The 15,910-nt window shown below is 46.0% G+C and overlaps 1 protein-coding gene across 4 annotated transcripts in view; it reads right to left on the bottom strand.

Moving 5' to 3' along the window:
• Positions 1-15,910, bottom strand: part of vps13c (vacuolar protein sorting 13 homolog C) — a 60,388-nt gene that overhangs the window by 21,443 nt on the left and 23,035 nt on the right. For 2 of the 4 annotated variants that reach the window (XM_060071487.1, XM_060071489.1), the window contains exons 17-40: positions 15,584-15,751; positions 15,148-15,183; positions 13,022-13,329; positions 12,513-12,660; positions 12,290-12,398; positions 11,895-12,028; positions 11,406-11,562; positions 10,870-10,949; positions 10,019-10,078; positions 9,470-9,629; positions 8,512-8,631; positions 7,952-8,055; positions 7,403-7,570; positions 6,756-7,060; positions 6,239-6,386; positions 5,706-5,844; positions 5,196-5,335; positions 4,437-4,606; positions 3,762-4,021; positions 2,952-3,178; positions 2,459-2,551; positions 1,816-2,049; positions 1,347-1,478; positions 798-887 (exon numbers count right to left, since the gene is read on the bottom strand). In XM_060071487.1, coding sequence (XP_059927470.1) covers positions 798-887; positions 1,347-1,478; positions 1,816-2,049; positions 2,459-2,551; positions 2,952-3,178; positions 3,762-4,021; positions 4,437-4,606; positions 5,196-5,335; positions 5,706-5,844; positions 6,239-6,386; positions 6,756-7,060; positions 7,403-7,570; positions 7,952-8,055; positions 8,512-8,631; positions 9,470-9,629; positions 10,019-10,078; positions 10,870-10,949; positions 11,406-11,562; positions 11,895-12,028; positions 12,290-12,398; positions 12,513-12,660; positions 13,022-13,329; positions 15,148-15,183; positions 15,584-15,751 — 3,690 coding nt within the window. The remainder of the gene's footprint in view (positions 1-797; positions 888-1,346; positions 1,479-1,815; positions 2,050-2,458; positions 2,552-2,951; positions 3,179-3,761; positions 4,022-4,436; positions 4,607-5,195; positions 5,336-5,705; positions 5,845-6,238; positions 6,387-6,755; positions 7,061-7,402; positions 7,571-7,951; positions 8,056-8,511; positions 8,632-9,469; positions 9,630-10,018; positions 10,079-10,869; positions 10,950-11,405; positions 11,563-11,894; positions 12,029-12,289; positions 12,399-12,512; positions 12,661-13,021; positions 13,330-15,147; positions 15,184-15,583; positions 15,752-15,910) is intronic. The other 2 variants (XM_060071488.1, XM_060071490.1) reach the window with 2 other exon arrangements.

A 15,910-nucleotide genomic window follows, 5' to 3' on the forward strand; every position in this document is an offset into this window, starting at 1 on the left:
CCAGAACAGCCGGATACATATTTGCACATTATTTTGGATGTGAACATTTTCTATTTGAACATTTTGTATATTTTTAAAAGGGGGAATTTCAAAGTTCTCAGTTACAAAGTGTTTTTTGGAGAGTAATGCTGAATAAATGCTGAACCACTGATTTATTCCATAACCAAGCAGCCCTACCTACAGCTTGGGAAGGCAATTAGGAGAAACCAGCAAGATGAAGTTTGATTTTACAAATGTCCAACCAGTAACGTATCTAAGAGTTGCACAGGTAGCCAGGAAGGTTGGTCAAAAGACAGGAAGGCCGTTGAATCATTTAATTGGGCTGAATGGACTGATTGGACAGGCTCATTTCCAGACTTTGTTGGAATAAGTTACTCGACTTGCACATGCGTGCAACCGTTTACCAGGTTCTTATGCTCTGCCTCTGGTTGTTAGAACCTTTGTATCATTGGTACTCTCCATTTAACAGCAATTTGTTAGAAATGCCATCGCTCATTCCATTTGGATCTCAATTCTCAATTCTCTCAAATCTCCCCTACAACAGCTTTAAAGGTGACGGATTGATGAGCAACGTTTGCCACATCTATCCAGCATACATCTATATGGACACGCCCAATAGTGATGTCAGAAGAGGCCGATTTTCCAAATCAGCTTGTAACGGCTAATCACACTTACACCTGGTGGTAATAATATGCCACCTATAAAGACACATAACAGAACAATGTGTAGCACTAAAGTGGACCTTGACGAACACAGCAGTAGTGCGGTCGATACAGGAAGCTGTGTTCTGAACCTACCTCTAGCTTGAGGTTCCAGCGGCGGGTTCCATTGTCGACCCTTTCGATCAGAGGTTCCCATATGGCGTGGGTCTCGTTGAAGTAGTTCACCTACAAGGAACCAGAGAGCAACGATACAATAACAACACCATTAGAATAATAGAAGAAGAAAAAATTTAGCAGACGCTTTAATACAAAATGACTTACAATAAGTACCAGAAGAAAGAGAAACAATATCGCTGTCGGTACAGTTAATATATTCATAGAAACAAGTGCTAAGCATTTACAATTGCTAGGTTAGATAAATACTCCAACATTAATAGAACCCTTTTCCTTGGTTTCCCAAAGGCGCTTACGAAAGCAATCTCAGCTGAATAGCTTTGGCTGAATAATTAACTTTGATGGCACAACTACATCTGAAACAAAGAACTTGAATTGGAATAAGAACTAAGAATAAGAGTAACACTGACCAGTGGACCACGAGGGTCGTACGATTTACCGTGTCTGTTTGAAGGTTACGTTTCACTCCCATGAGGCCGGTTTATCGTAAAAAGGAAAAAGAGCTCTTACCTCCAGGGTCATGTCGGCGCTGAGGTTCAGGAGGGAGGACCAGTTCTTAGCCAGGCCCCTGAAGGAGGACTCGGCCAGCAGCATGGGCACCGTCCGGTGGCCCAACCCGGACGCCATCGTCACCTGGACCACCTGCGGACCAAACTATTACGTCAGAGAGGAACCTTCCTCCTCATCTCCCTCCCTTCCTGGATTTTTCCTCTCATCCATTCTTGGATGGGCCTCTTGAAGCCTAGTGAAGAGTTAGGATTGATGGGGGAGTTTTGTGGTTTTACTAAAACATCCTGTGAATATAATGTAGAATATATGTAAAAATTCAAGCAATCTGATCATTCAGATAAAAAAAATTGTTGAGCGATCTCATCGTTTTTTTTCGGTTGTTCGGCAAAAATCGATTTTTCGAGCGATCTGATTGCTAAAAAAAAAAAGAATGCATCCACCAATAGAAACAGTGAAGCGATGGCCGTACCTTGACCTCCACGCTGAAGCTCTCCCCTACGTTGCGACCGTCCTGCTCCCTGAAGCTCTCGGTGACCTCGCAGGCCTGGTCCACGCCCAGGAACCAGAAGTTACACGCGTAGATGTCCATGACCGACCACAGGCCCCCGACGTCCAGCTTGGGCCCCTGGTCCTGCTGGTCCTGGGGCTTGGTGGTCATGGCCGACATGATGGTCATGACCGTGTTGAGGATGACCGGGGAGATCTGAGGGAGGGGTGGGTGACGGGTCAGTGTGAGGAGGTCAGTGAGCTCAAGGGACCCTCATAGCACCTTCATATTTTAACTATGCCTTTATTTTCTCTTATGTATGTATTGTATTTTTATTACTTGTTTTATTATGCACTTTCTACAAGGCATTCTTTTTACTTTGCCTAGGTTTTCTTTTACTTATGTATTTTATTTTATTTCATGACGATGTTTCTATGTGAGGCCCATTGAGTCTGCCTCGTGTATGAAAAGTGTTAAATAAATAAAGTTGCCTTGCCTTGCCTACCAGACTTTTTAAACCAACTGTGAATCATCATTGTCGTCTCAAAAAAACATGACTATCACAGCGCGCAAGACTCAACGTTTTACAACATTGAACACATCAAGATATGCCCAAAACACTTACTTTGACGATGACTTCCTCTACGACCAAAGAACCATTCAGCGGGCGGTTGGGGAGAGTGCTGGTTTCCATGACAACGGAGCACGGCCTCAGAACCTATTGGGCACAATGTAAATACATCTTATTAGCACACGTTTTAGAAGAACTTATGATCTCTTTATAATGTATTTTGTTTCGATATCACTTTTTTTTTTATCAATTTAAAGAAAAATACACATCTCACAGACTGATTAGATCCAGAGACACCAGCAGTATGAAAAGGAGAATCATGCTTAGTTTTGGTTTTGTTTTCGAGGATTGAATAAGCTTTACAATTTCTTATTTCTTCTCAAAAAACTTGATTGACTCTTCTAAACACGATCTGTATTACATATGTATCCTGCCCGTTTTTTTAACGATCTCACGGTCAAAAAATATATAAACTTTTGAGCAATCTGATTTGTTAATTTATTAATTACAGAAAAAGTGGAACACCAACTCCCTCTCTCTCCCTCACCGTGGTGACAGCCTTGTCCTCCTTGCTGCGGATGAAGGGACAGGCCAGCACCTTGAGCTCCCTGAGGTTAGCCGTCATGTTCTGGGCTCCGTCCGGCTCCAGGCTCAGGCGGACGTCGCACTGGAAGGACGCCACCATGGCCGGGGCGTCCGCCTTCATAAGGTTGGCCACAAACACCACCTCGGGGTCCACCACTACCGCCCTCAGCCGCGTCCTGGGCACCGCAGCTGCAGCACAGCGAAACAACATGGAGGAGTTTTGGTGCTTCGTGGTCTGGGTGAAATGATAGTGTGAGGTCAACTGAAGACCATCTTTGACATCCATCAGTTGACCCTCTTTCTATCATCCATAACTATGGCTTTTCCCCCTCTATCTACCCTCCATCCATCCATCTAGCCCTCCATCCATCTGTTTCTAAATCCACCATCCATTAGATGGATGGCCGATTTAGAAACAGATCTAAATGCTGCTAATCAAAGGACCTTCACTTTTAAACTAGGACCTATCGTTTTAAAGACTAAATAGCATATTTATTAATGTGTAAATCTATCAAGGATCCTCATCCCTTGACACTTGGCTACTCGATGCAGTCGTAGATTATGTCATTATTTTGGAGTTACCCACTGTCACCTTGCATATAATAAAGTTACATAATCTTTCATCCCTCCCTCCCATTAGATTGATGGTAGAGCTGGATGGTTAATGGTAGAGATGGATGGTTAGAAACAGATGGATGGAGGGCTAGATCGATGGATGGAGGGACATCCACCAGTCATCAGGTCGTCTGACCACCATCAGCGTTACCATTACCATTCTGGGTGTGGGCCGTGACTCTCTGCTCCGACAGCTGTTTGAAAGGCAGCTTGTCGCCGTGGGCGGCGACCGGCAGCTGGGCGGGGCCCTGGGGCAGGGCCTTGACGAAGAAGTCCGCCACGGCCATCAGGAACTCCACGCTGGCGCACAGATAGAGCCTCTGCAGCACCGCCACCACCTCCCTCTCGGCGGGGTTCTGGCGGTAGGTGACGTCGATCATGGCGTTCGGGCTTTCCCCCGCCCGCCGGCCCAGCATCCTGTGAGTAGATAAGGTGGGGAGGGTGACGATTCGGTGGAGAGGAGGGGCGGTCGACTGCACCGAACACAAGTTATTGTATTGGCCTTCACAGGGCGACCCCAGCGGTGGGAGTACAGCCCAGGCTTGTTCGTCCAGACAAAGATTTAGACAGATCCCCTGTATATTGTTAAATAGGGGGTTTCTGGGGTTTCCCGCAGAAAATGTTTTAGCTAAGTTGGTGGGGGTTGCCCTGCAGCCGGTTTATTCAGAGAGCGAATGAAGTTTAGATTATTTTATACTTTTGTATAATATTTTTATTTTTTTGACACCATAGTTAAGGCGGCAGGCGTGTGTCGCTTAGGCGGCCCCCTAAGCCGTATAGTGCAGTGGGGAACCCTGATATGTTTGCTGTGGGTGTGTGGAGGCAGGCTTACTGGGAGGTGACCCTCTGCATGCCGCTCCGCAGGTCGTCCAGGGTGCACGCCGTGAGGATGGTGCTGACCTCCAGGCTGTCGTCGGCCAGCAGCTTCCCAGAAGCCCTGAGCTGGTGGAGGGCAAACTGCCCCAGCTGGAGGCTGTCCAGGCGCTGGTCAGGGACCAGCGTCTGGAATGGGAGGGAGGGGGGGGGGGGGGGGGGGGGGGAGACTGGGAGTTATTGATTGGAGTTTTGTCTTTTAATGGGGTTATCGTTTTAGGGAGCACGAAAGCCTGAATGAAAGTGTGATAGTATGCAATCAAACCAAACAATTGGATGTAGCTAGCTCTGTTCTAATGGCAAAAAGGCCAAAAGCTTATTCCGGCCATGGCTGGACAATAATGCAGTATTTTTGACCATTCAATTGCTATTAGTTAAACTGTTCATTGAATCCTTTAAGGACAACGTGTTCTCACAAACTCAATGCTTCAATTAATTTCAGCCTCTAGAGGGAGATGCTGAATCAGTAAATAAACGCAACTACAGTTGTGTAAACCATGACACAAGACGCCATTTATTTATATAGACTTACTACCGATTGTATGTATATTTGTGTTTTCTGATCAAGAGAAGAAAGACAATGTAAAGAGCAAAAAATAATAATTCTAATTGAATAATAACTTAATTGAATTCCAACTCTCTATGGTGAAATACCTGAATGCAGATACAAATACGTCGACATCAATTAGTTGAGTCCCTCATTTGAACAAGAGGTTACCTGTTTGGGGTCGTTGCTGTACAGCACCAGGCACAGGGACTCAAAGTTGAAGTTGAACCTGACCGTTTCGACAGGCTCCTCCTCCGCCTGCCCTCGGGTCTGTCTGGGCTGCACCCCCCCGTCTGAAGAGAAACGCCAAGCTGAGAAAACCAAACCGGCTCGCTTCTAAGACCTTTAAAGGTGACATATCATCCCACCAGGTGGGAGTGTGATTAGCCGTTACAAGCCGTTTGGAAAATCGGCCTCTTCTGACATCAGCCACCCAAAGCGCTTTACAACGTGGTCCCACAATCACCCAGTCATGCCCACATTCACACACCGACGGCGGGGTCAACCCTGCAGGGCTTGACTCCTCCGTCTGGAGCAACAAGGGTTGGATGCCTCTCTCAGGGACACTCAACAGGAGCCAGGGAACGAACTAGCAACCTTAGGTTACCAGCCAACCCCCCCTGTACCTCCTGAGCTACTGCCGCCCTCCTGGGGGGGGGTGTCCTCCCTGCGGGGTCCTACCTGGGGCCGGGGAGCCGCTGCTTCTGAGCGGCAGACCGGGTTCTGGTCTGGGGGCGGGCGGCTGCAGCCCGCTGGCCTCTCCCAGGTTCTCAGTCAGGATCCGGAGCAGCACCCTGAGGTCCTCCTGACTCAGCGTCACCTAGGAGACGGAGAGAGACGTTTTTTGTGGCGTCTTTTTTTGTCAGTGATTTCTTCTACAACAGCACTACACTCAAAATAATAATTATTGTGGGGGAAAAAAAATGGGGGGGAAACTGGGGAGATGTTATTCACATTTTAACTGGGTTTCTGCTTTAAGGCGGAATTACACATTTTCTATGTATCAATATTGAAAAAGTAATTTTGTTTAATAAAACTGGCTTCATTTTCAGATTTGTGGGGTATAATTACAGTATTTAACAATAACAATGATATCAATATGTTCTTGTACAAACCATGCCTTTTGAAAATGATTGAAGATCCTTCAAATACAAAACTTGAGAACGCACTAACTCTATTAAAATGTCAATTCAATAACAGCACTAGCGTTGTACCCTCATGGGCTTGAGGTCTCCGTCGATCTCAACAGCGGCCATCTTGTTGTACCAGGAGGCGGCCAGGTTCCTCTTGATGCTGAGCACCAGGTTCACCGGCTCCAGGAGCTTTGTACTGAGTCGCTCTGAGGCCGGGTCGATGCAGATCCTGGCGGAACAATCACAGAACAAGTCCATAAATACACATTTGTGATGAGCTTTAAAAAATGACATTTTGTACCACCAGGTGTGAGTGTGATTAGCCGTTACAGGCCGTTTTGAAAATCTGCCTCTTCTGACATCACAAGTGGGCGTGTCCACCTAGATGTATGACGGATACGTTTGCTGCAGTCCACTGGGTAGGATGGTGGACTGATCTATCCAGCACACATCTAGGTGGACACGCCCACTTGTGGTGTCAGAAGAGGCAGATTTTCAAAATGGCATGTAATGGCTAATCACACTCACACCTGGTGATATAATATGTCACTTTTAAGAGTTTATCGGCAAACTTGAAGAAGAACCCCCGGACCCAAACCTGGAGAGTTTGAGCTCAGTGAGCTGGACGTCCATGTTGTCGATGACGGCGGGCAGCGGGCAGCCCTCCACCGGCAGCGCGGAGAAGCTGTTCCCCACCGTGATCAGACCCAGGTCCACCTCCAGTGCATTGTGGGACACGGAGGACTGGGGGATGACGATGAGGGGCGCCTGCAGCCGGACGTCCATGGAGAGACGGAAGCTCTTCTGGGCGAAGTCGCGGACGCTGGAGGCGGCCTTCTCCGCCGCCTGGGCCGTGGCGGCGCTCAGGGCCTCCTTGGCCGCGTGGAAGTGGTTGGTGAAGTTCTGGAGAGAGGATGAAGTGAGGAATTATGCTTGGAAAACGTTTTGGAAACTAGTGTGTGAAATTCTCCGGCAAAAACACAAAGAATGACACACAATGCCTGTTTTAACGGATCTAAAGATTACTTTTTGCATTATTTTTAATGCTAAATTATAGAGTTAGATATAGAGGAAGGTATGGGAGATAGTTAATCCAATAATAATTAGATATTTAATCCAAAGCTATTTATAAGTTAGGCAGAGGACCATCAAAGCACACGCAGGAAAAAAAGCTTTTCTGGCATAGCGTTATCAACAACACAAAGACATATTGCCAACCACTTGAGGTTGGACCCACAGACTCACCAGGAGGGACATGACGAACTTGTGCAGGTAGACCACCTGGATGCAGCCTACGTTGAGCTTGACCCTGCCGTCCACCTTGGAGGTGTCCGTGTAGCCGGGGCCCTCGGTGGCACTGGGGGTCAGGCTCATGGCGAAGCTGAACACCTCGTCCCCCACGATGGAGATGGCCTGCAGCGCACACACAACACACGGCAAGCGCTCGCTTGGATCGGTGAACGGAGCCGGGAGCGATACGCTACCACTTTCACGAAACACGCATTCATGAAGACAGATAAACGTATACGTTTAAACTGCCCTAAGTTAATAATGTTGATTTTTTAAACAATAGAGAAGTAAGCCATACTGTATTGACAAAAGTGACAGCTCAACCGAAAAAAACATCAATCCTCTTGTGACGAATCCCTTACACACTTAAACAAATAAATAGTAATAATTAATATGAATGGAAACAGGTAGCCTTCTCTCTACAATACACAATACAATTAAAACCTAACTTAACAACACTATATTACCCTGATTCATTATGGAACGTGGCCGTTGTTGACATACCTTTTTGTGGATGCTTTTGGGGTCGACGTTGAGGACGATGAAGTCCCTCAGGCGGGCAGAGAGGTGCGTTTGGGGCCCTTGCATCAGTAAGGAGCCGTTGAGCCCTGAGCAGAACAAGGGGCACATGGGTTGAATTCAAACGTTCATCTTTATCTCATTCGAAGCACGTTAGTCTTTGGCTATGGTCTTGGATACTCTACCTCCACACAATGTCCCACACCATAAAACCAGGGCCTACTGACCCCAATGAATGAGCACGGGCCACAAGTGATGAACTATTCCTCTCTCATCATGATATCTTTATTGAATTTATTGAAGTTCAATAGTTCTAGATATTTAATTAAAATGTGTTGGGGATTACATTTGGTTCCACATGCTCATTTAATTATATTTACACACACACACACACACACACACACACACACACACACACACACACACACACACACACACACACACACACAGGTGGTGCCCTGGCGATACACCTTTAGGCGTGGTGCCCTTTGCGACACACCTTTAGGTAGACGGCATCAGTTGAAATGCCGTGTGAGCTGTTGTACCTTGGATTTTGATGTGGGCCATGCTGCAGCTCTGGTCACACACCAGGACGTTGAACGCTCCCAGCTGCATCATCACCTTCAGATCGATGACATCACAGTCTGCAGCCACGCCTGACGGAGCTGGCAGGAACAAAAGGCGTTGGATCCTTTTATCAAAGGGCTTGATTGTGGCCAGGACATTTGAATGCATGTTTCAACCACAAACACATCCTCACCACAATAGCCTTTTAAACATTGAATCAATGAAAATTAAGCTCCTCTTATTTGCATTATATTGCATTAACACCACCGCCCTTGTTATATTTAGGATGGGTTTGTTATCTTTGGAATGTTTGAGTTGACTCTTGTAACAATGAGCTTCGAAGCGTTGGACAATCGCCACTACAATCACAATAAAAAAGGGTGGAACACTGTATGGTATTGCTGGCTATTGGGGGGTTTCCAGTAAACAAATAAAACAAATATCCATGTGAGCTTCCAATCACAACTGTTATCATTTGGTAGGAGAGGGCTATCACCCTGCAGTCAATTATTTTCATTTTACGATAACACTTGACTGACGGGAAAGATCCCTATACGGCTCCAGGAATCCCCTGCATCTCTCGTCTCCTGTTCAGCCAGGATGTTTTGGTTCATTACAGAGTGGGTCAACAAGAGAGCTGCCAGAGTTAATTAAACAACGTCCCATGACCAGGGATCCTCTGCTCATCAGCCAGCGGACCTCCTGACTGCTGGTCTACGCTTAGCTTATTTTAGTTTAGCTTAGCTTAGCTTAGTTTAGCTTAGCGTGCATGTGTGTTTGTGTCTATGAAGATGTGTATGTGTGTGTGTACGTGTGAGTGTCAGATATACAAATTGACCATATTTAAAACAAGGAAAACAAAAAAACAAAATATAAAAAGGGCATCGACCAACAGCAGCCGCAGCTGTGTTTCATTAGTGTTTAGACAGGCCTTACTGGACTTAGCAGAGAGCGCCTTGCTGGGCTCCTCTGCCTTGGGTCTGGGCTCCCTCTCTGGGGAGGGAGGGCTGTCTGAGGTCAGAGCCGTGGACAGGAAGTTCATGGTGGACAGGAGCGCTTCGGTGTGCAGCAGCACGTCCAGCGAGGAGAAGGTGACCTGGAGGGAGGTTTTTGTGTTCAACTTTTGTGGTAATTTACTTTTGTGTTTCACGTAGCAGCCATGCCTGTCTGTTTGTGAGGTTGATGCGTAGAGAGAGAAGAAAGAGGAAGAGAGAGAAGAAAGAGGAAGAGAGAGAAGAAAGAGGAAGAGAGAGAGAGGAGAGAGGAGAGAGGAGAGAGGAGAGAGGAAGAGAGGAAGAGAGGAAGAGAGGAAGAGAGGAAGAGAGGTAGAGCGGTAGAGCGGTAGAGAGAGAGAGAGAGAGAGAGAGAGAGAGAGAGAGAGAGAGAGAGAGAGAGAGAGAGAGAGAGAAAAGAGAGGGAGAAGAAGAGAGGAAGAGAGGAAGAGAGAGAGAGAGCTTGGATCACAGTGTGGTTGTGCTGTCTCACATTGATCATTTGCTCCGTGTTCTTGTACACAGTCTTGAAGTTGGGACCGTCTCTGTCCGCCTGGAGAGAAACAAGGCAGAACAACTTACTAAGTGCCTTCCCTGCCTCTAATCAGAGTCTCATCATGACCATAAAACCGCATACGAAACCATGAGCAGAAAAGATACATTAATTTACTACCAATGGTTGCCAGAATGTGCCATGACTCATATTTGTTATAGATGGCACAGCCTGGTTTATTGAAAGCTGATATTACGTGTTACAACCCTGCATTAGTGCACTGTTTGCCTTTGGGAAACATTCAATAAGGAATCTCAGCGGGAGTCAGTGTCCCCCTCTCCATCGCCCAAGCGAAGAGGCAGTAGCTTCTAGACCGGCAACCAAACATGTCTGTGTTGTCTCCGACGTGCCTGGAACCAGAGCTATGGTTATGGAACGGGGAGCCATATGGGCAATGGATCCCCATATGGCTGCCATCAAGACGTAGCCTGATGATTCAGGAAACATGTTTCATGTTTTCTTGTTTACACCTAACAGGATGTTACCACCGGTTGAGCTACATATGTAAAATCATTTTGTACATTGTTTGCCACAGAGAACAAAATGAGTAAGTTTGCGTGCTCATCTTGTTATGTCACCTTCTAATCCTTTTGTGTGATACACCAAGTGGCTCAGACTACGTTATTAAGTTGCATAATCTCTAAGCCTGCATCAACATATATATCAGCGTCAGGCATTGATGTGTCAGCTACCCTGATGGGAATTTTAACAGACTTAAAGCACACCCCGGAGACATGCAAAGCACACCAGTAACTAGCATCAATATAAAACAGGACGGTGTGTGTGTTTACCTTGAAGTACTGCACTTTGAGAAGCTCCGCTCCAGACTCCACAGAGGAGCTGATCAAACACAGGGGCTCACCGCCAGAGCCTGTCCGCCGGAGAGTGGACACACAAGAGGGTCAGGGACACACACGATGCCCATTTGAAATAGCCTTCAAAGAGATGCGCGTCGTTCACTACGTGACTGGTAGACACACAAACGCACGCACGCAAACACACACACGCACACACACACACACACTGTAGTGGTACATTTGGAGAGAGAAATAAACATACGCATCGCACTGTCCTTTAAAAACCCAATGTGGACTTATTCATTGATGCAAAAGTACTGTATCATTTTGGTTTATTCCACAAGAATAAACGCCCTAAAAGCTTTCCTTTCACCATTTTGCCATTAATGACTCAAGTAGAAAGGCCCTTGTGGAATGAGATTCATTTAACTAATAATATCATAAAATGTAACTATAATAATGATGCATATTAATCATTTTACATCATGTCATTGTTTGAATGAGTTGTGGTGATCGTCATGGTTACAGACCTGTGAACTCCAAGCACTTCATTGAGATCTTCTTGATGTAGGTGGTGGCACACATGTCAGACTTCCTGACTTTGGTGTCTATTCCCAGTTGGGCCATGTGGAAAACCAGGAAGGCCTTCTCCTTCTGCTCTTGTGACTTGGTGAGCGTCACCACCACCTTCAACATCACACACACACACACACACACACACACACACACACACACACACACACACAGACACAGACACAGACACACACACACACACACACACACACACACACACACACACACACACACACACACACACACACACACACACACACACACGAAATGGAGCATTGTAACCTTCATCAAATGATTACAGTCTCAAAGGATTCTTGTTATTTTCTGAATCTTTAGGCTTACTGGGGGGGCAGCCTACAGGTTCAACACAGTCTTTATGGTACTAGAACTTTTCCATGACACTGGGTGAGAACTTAGAGGGGTCAGTGAGAAACGATGTGCTGCACCTCTTTGATTTCAAAGTTGAGGAGAACGTTGAGCGCGTTTTCTTCCAGCGCTCCGTTGGTCAGGAGGGGCTGGTCTCCCGGTCGCACTGGGGGGGACACAGGCCCCGCCTGCTCTGCAGCCAGCACTGCCTTCTCTAGGAGGGGGGACCATGCAGACGTTACAACCACACACGTTGGATTGAGAGGTCACTCGCGGTCCAATATTGTTCGAGTCACCAGAACAATATTGGACTGGGAGTTACATCTGAATCCAGAATCTAGTTGAACGTGCAAGAATAAGAAGAAAAGGAACCAGTACAAATCACAAACTCATTGTTCACCGTGCAGCATGCTGAAAACCAATGTGCTGTAATGCGACACTTGCATAATAGAATAAAGGGGGGGAGGGGGAGTACCTTGGGACCCCTGTGTCCTTAAGACCCTTTGGTGTTCTTTGCTGCCCTCTCCAATGTTCTCCACCAAGATCTTCATCAACACGCCAAAGTCTTCCTCGCCCAGAGTCATCTGGAGACACGGAAGATGGAAATTAAATGACAACACCGAGGTCACATCGCAAACAGTGTTCAGACCGGCGACAACGGTGGTACGTCGGAACAGAAGGGTGTTGTGTTGACTCACATTCATGGACTTGAGCACGCCTTTGACCTGCACACCGGGGATCTTGGTGAACCACGAGGCGGCCAGGTTACGGTGGATGAGAAGCTCCAAGTTGATCGGTTGCAGGATCTCGATGTCTGGTTGTTGAGAGTCCCGCTTCACTGTGGTTCTATGAGCAGATATGGAGGTTAGGGTGAATGGGTGACCTCAGTGGAAACAGTATAGATATGTCCATTATATATATATATATAGGTGTAACGTTTAACATATATGCAGACATCAGTAATATGTCACTGATTATCCAAACCATACAACTGAACACCAATAACAGCTTTTAAAACTTTGGAACAATCAATTAAATTTCCTTCTCAAACGTTCGCCATGAGCCAACAACAATCAATGCAACGTTTCATTACACCAAATATCTTTCGGGGCTTAGCAGGCAAAAAGGCCCTGGGATATGTGAGAAAGGATCAACTACATTTGACGAAGGCATTATGATTCATCTTGTGTGTTACGTCTTCTGTTACCTGGAGAGTTTCAGCTGTGTCAACTTGACATCCATCTTCTCAAGCACGGCAGGGAGCGGCAGATGACCCTCGCTGGGGATCAGGGAGAAGCTGTTCCCCACCGTGATCAGACCCAGGTCCACCACAAAGGCATTGTGGGACACGGAGGACTGGGGGATGACGATGAGGGGCGCCTTCAGCCGGATGTCCATGGAGAGACGGAAGCTCTTCTGGGCGAAGTCGCGGACGCTGGAGGCGGCCTTCTCCGCCGCCTGGGCCGTGGCGGCGCTCAGGGCCTCCTTGGCCGTCTGGAAGTTGTCCACAAACATCTAAAGAAAGGGGGGAGGAAGGTGGCCGAGACCCAGGCAGATGAGAAACACACTGGGTTGGCTCGAACACCTGGAACATACAGAGGGGCCATGGAGGGAATCCGGTTTGGGTTGAGGAGTTGTGAGGATTTCACGGCTTCAATTTTTCTTTGAATATATGTGTATTTAAAGAAATACATTAAATTAGTAAATCATGCAATGCAGAATGAATACAGTAAAACCAATAATACAACTGAAAACTCTACAAAAATTTAAAGAGGTGAAATCACACAGTTTATGTCAAATGAAAGGAAGTAGGGTGGAAGAAATAACACAAATAATGGTTCAAAGTGAGAGTTGAGTCAGAGTTGAGTGAGAGTTGGGTTGACAGAGTGGGTTAAGTATTGTTACATGGTGCACATGAAAAGCATTCCGCATTGTATGCCAAGACAAACCATTCCAGAATAAGACTTTTTTATAAGGCTCAAACAGAATAGGATTAAGAGTTTTTCCCTACATGGTGTAGCAAATTTATTGGGTTCACTGCAAAGAACAATTCAACCAGCAACCAGCAAATTTTATGTCTAACCGGACGCTTTCTGAATTTCTCTGCTGTGCCGAACCCGAGTCATTCGCTACAGAACGTAAGGCAAAGCAGATCCAGTTACTAATGTACAAGACCTCAGCCTTCTCTCTACAATGCTCACAAGTCATCGAGGCACTGACATGCAGTCAGGAATCATTGCAGGATAACTAGAAGCAAGGTCAAGACCGCAAACATACATTTACTTTCTGTTTGCATCCGTACATCTCATTACTCCGAACACTGCTCAAATATCCTCAACCATCCAGCCATGAGAAGCTATTCGATTATTAGTTGGTTCGCTAATTATTTCTGTAGTTTTGTTGTAACATCTTTTACTGATGCCCTACAAAGGATTTAATCAGATTAACAATCGCTTATTATTCCTGTACTTTTGTTGCATCACTTTTTACTGATGCCCTACAAAAGGATTGAATCTGATTATGAATCTATATTCAGACAACTCGGGTGTTTTTTTTTTCCCGATGCATCATTGTTCTTTGCCTCATGCCATCTGCTAGGCCGGTAAATTAAGTGTTCCCCACCCTGAGGCGGCGTCGGGAGTCACTGCAGTGGCCTCATCCGATAGGCTGAACAGTGCGCTTCATCTACTGTGCTTAATGTCACAAAGGGGAGGGTTTACTAAATCAAATCACAGCTTTGGGAACAGGGTGGATGTTGGAACATTGAAACCGGATAAAGAGGCTATTCAACGTGGGACTCAAACTAATTGTCAGACACAGCAAATATGTGAGCTTGGAGTACTTGGGGTAATTATCCTCTCGCCATCACAACGAATATATTGTTACTTTTGTTTACTGCATAACTTGTGGTGCCCTACAGATTGTCGAGACATTGAGAAGCACTGGGGAGATGTGCAGTGTTGTAGTAACATGCATCTTGCATGGACTTTATATTAAGTTTGCCATTCTAGCACCTGTGTGTTTACCAAGTCAAGAGACTACTGGGTTAAATGCCACCTTATGTTGTCAGAGAAGGTGTGGCTTAATAAAGATTAAACATTGTCCAGGATATAACCACACTGCTTTGTTACCGACAAGAGTATTCCTCCTATTTGGATTCCCCTTTTCCAGTTATGATACACTATATAAAGTTAATAACTATAGGTGATAACTCTATAAAACCTTTATGATACAAGCAGCAGGGCTTCTGTGAGTGAGGCTGCCAAGCAAGACGTTCTTGTTTTCTGTTAATATTTTATAATGCAGTTCAGTGCTGCATGCCAGTGGTTGTACCTCATCCCCAGAAGGACACTGAAAGCTAAGAAATGTCTGGAAAGAACAAGAGACAGTTAAGCACACAAAAAAATAAAATAAATAGAAGACAACACATAACATAGAAGACAAGGAATCAGTATGCACACAAGCGTGTGCATATTATCGTTTTTTTATATGTTTTTTACAAAAAGCGGTAAATCTTCAACTATGCACGGCACCTTTGTTTCCCAAGCAAGATATGTCGGCAACTATTTGAACCATAGTGAAGTGTGTGCCTATCAAAATTCCAAAAACGAACACGGTTTTAAAGCAATATCAATGACACGGATACAACCTTTAGATAATAAAATAAAAACAAATGATACACATAGTGGCTGCATCGTGGCACCAAAGACGAGAAATAAAACCCAAGGCGAAAAAAGGGACCAAGACCGACGGAGGTTTGTGTTCTCACCAGCAGGGAGACGAGGAACTTGTGCAGGTAGACAATCTGGATGCAGCCCAGTCTGAGGGTGACCTTCCCGTCCACCTTGGAGGTGTCCGAGTAGCCCTCTCCCTCGGTGGCACTGGGGTATAGGGACAGCTTGAAGCTGAACACCTCCTCGCCCATGATGGACACCGCCTGCAACCAGATTAGTCGGCATCCAGTCATAATCAACATGAATAGTGGGATGAATAGTGAACTGTACTGCAACCTTTCACTACAGCTACTTCTACTGTTGCAGACTCGGCTTTCCCAAATAAAGGACAGGTCTCTCTCTGAACTAAGAACATGCGTTTC

The sequence above is a fragment of the Gadus macrocephalus genome, chromosome 14 (genome assembly GCF_031168955.1).
Source record: "Gadus macrocephalus chromosome 14, ASM3116895v1".
Classification (NCBI taxonomy): domain Eukaryota; kingdom Metazoa; phylum Chordata; class Actinopteri; order Gadiformes; family Gadidae; genus Gadus; species Gadus macrocephalus.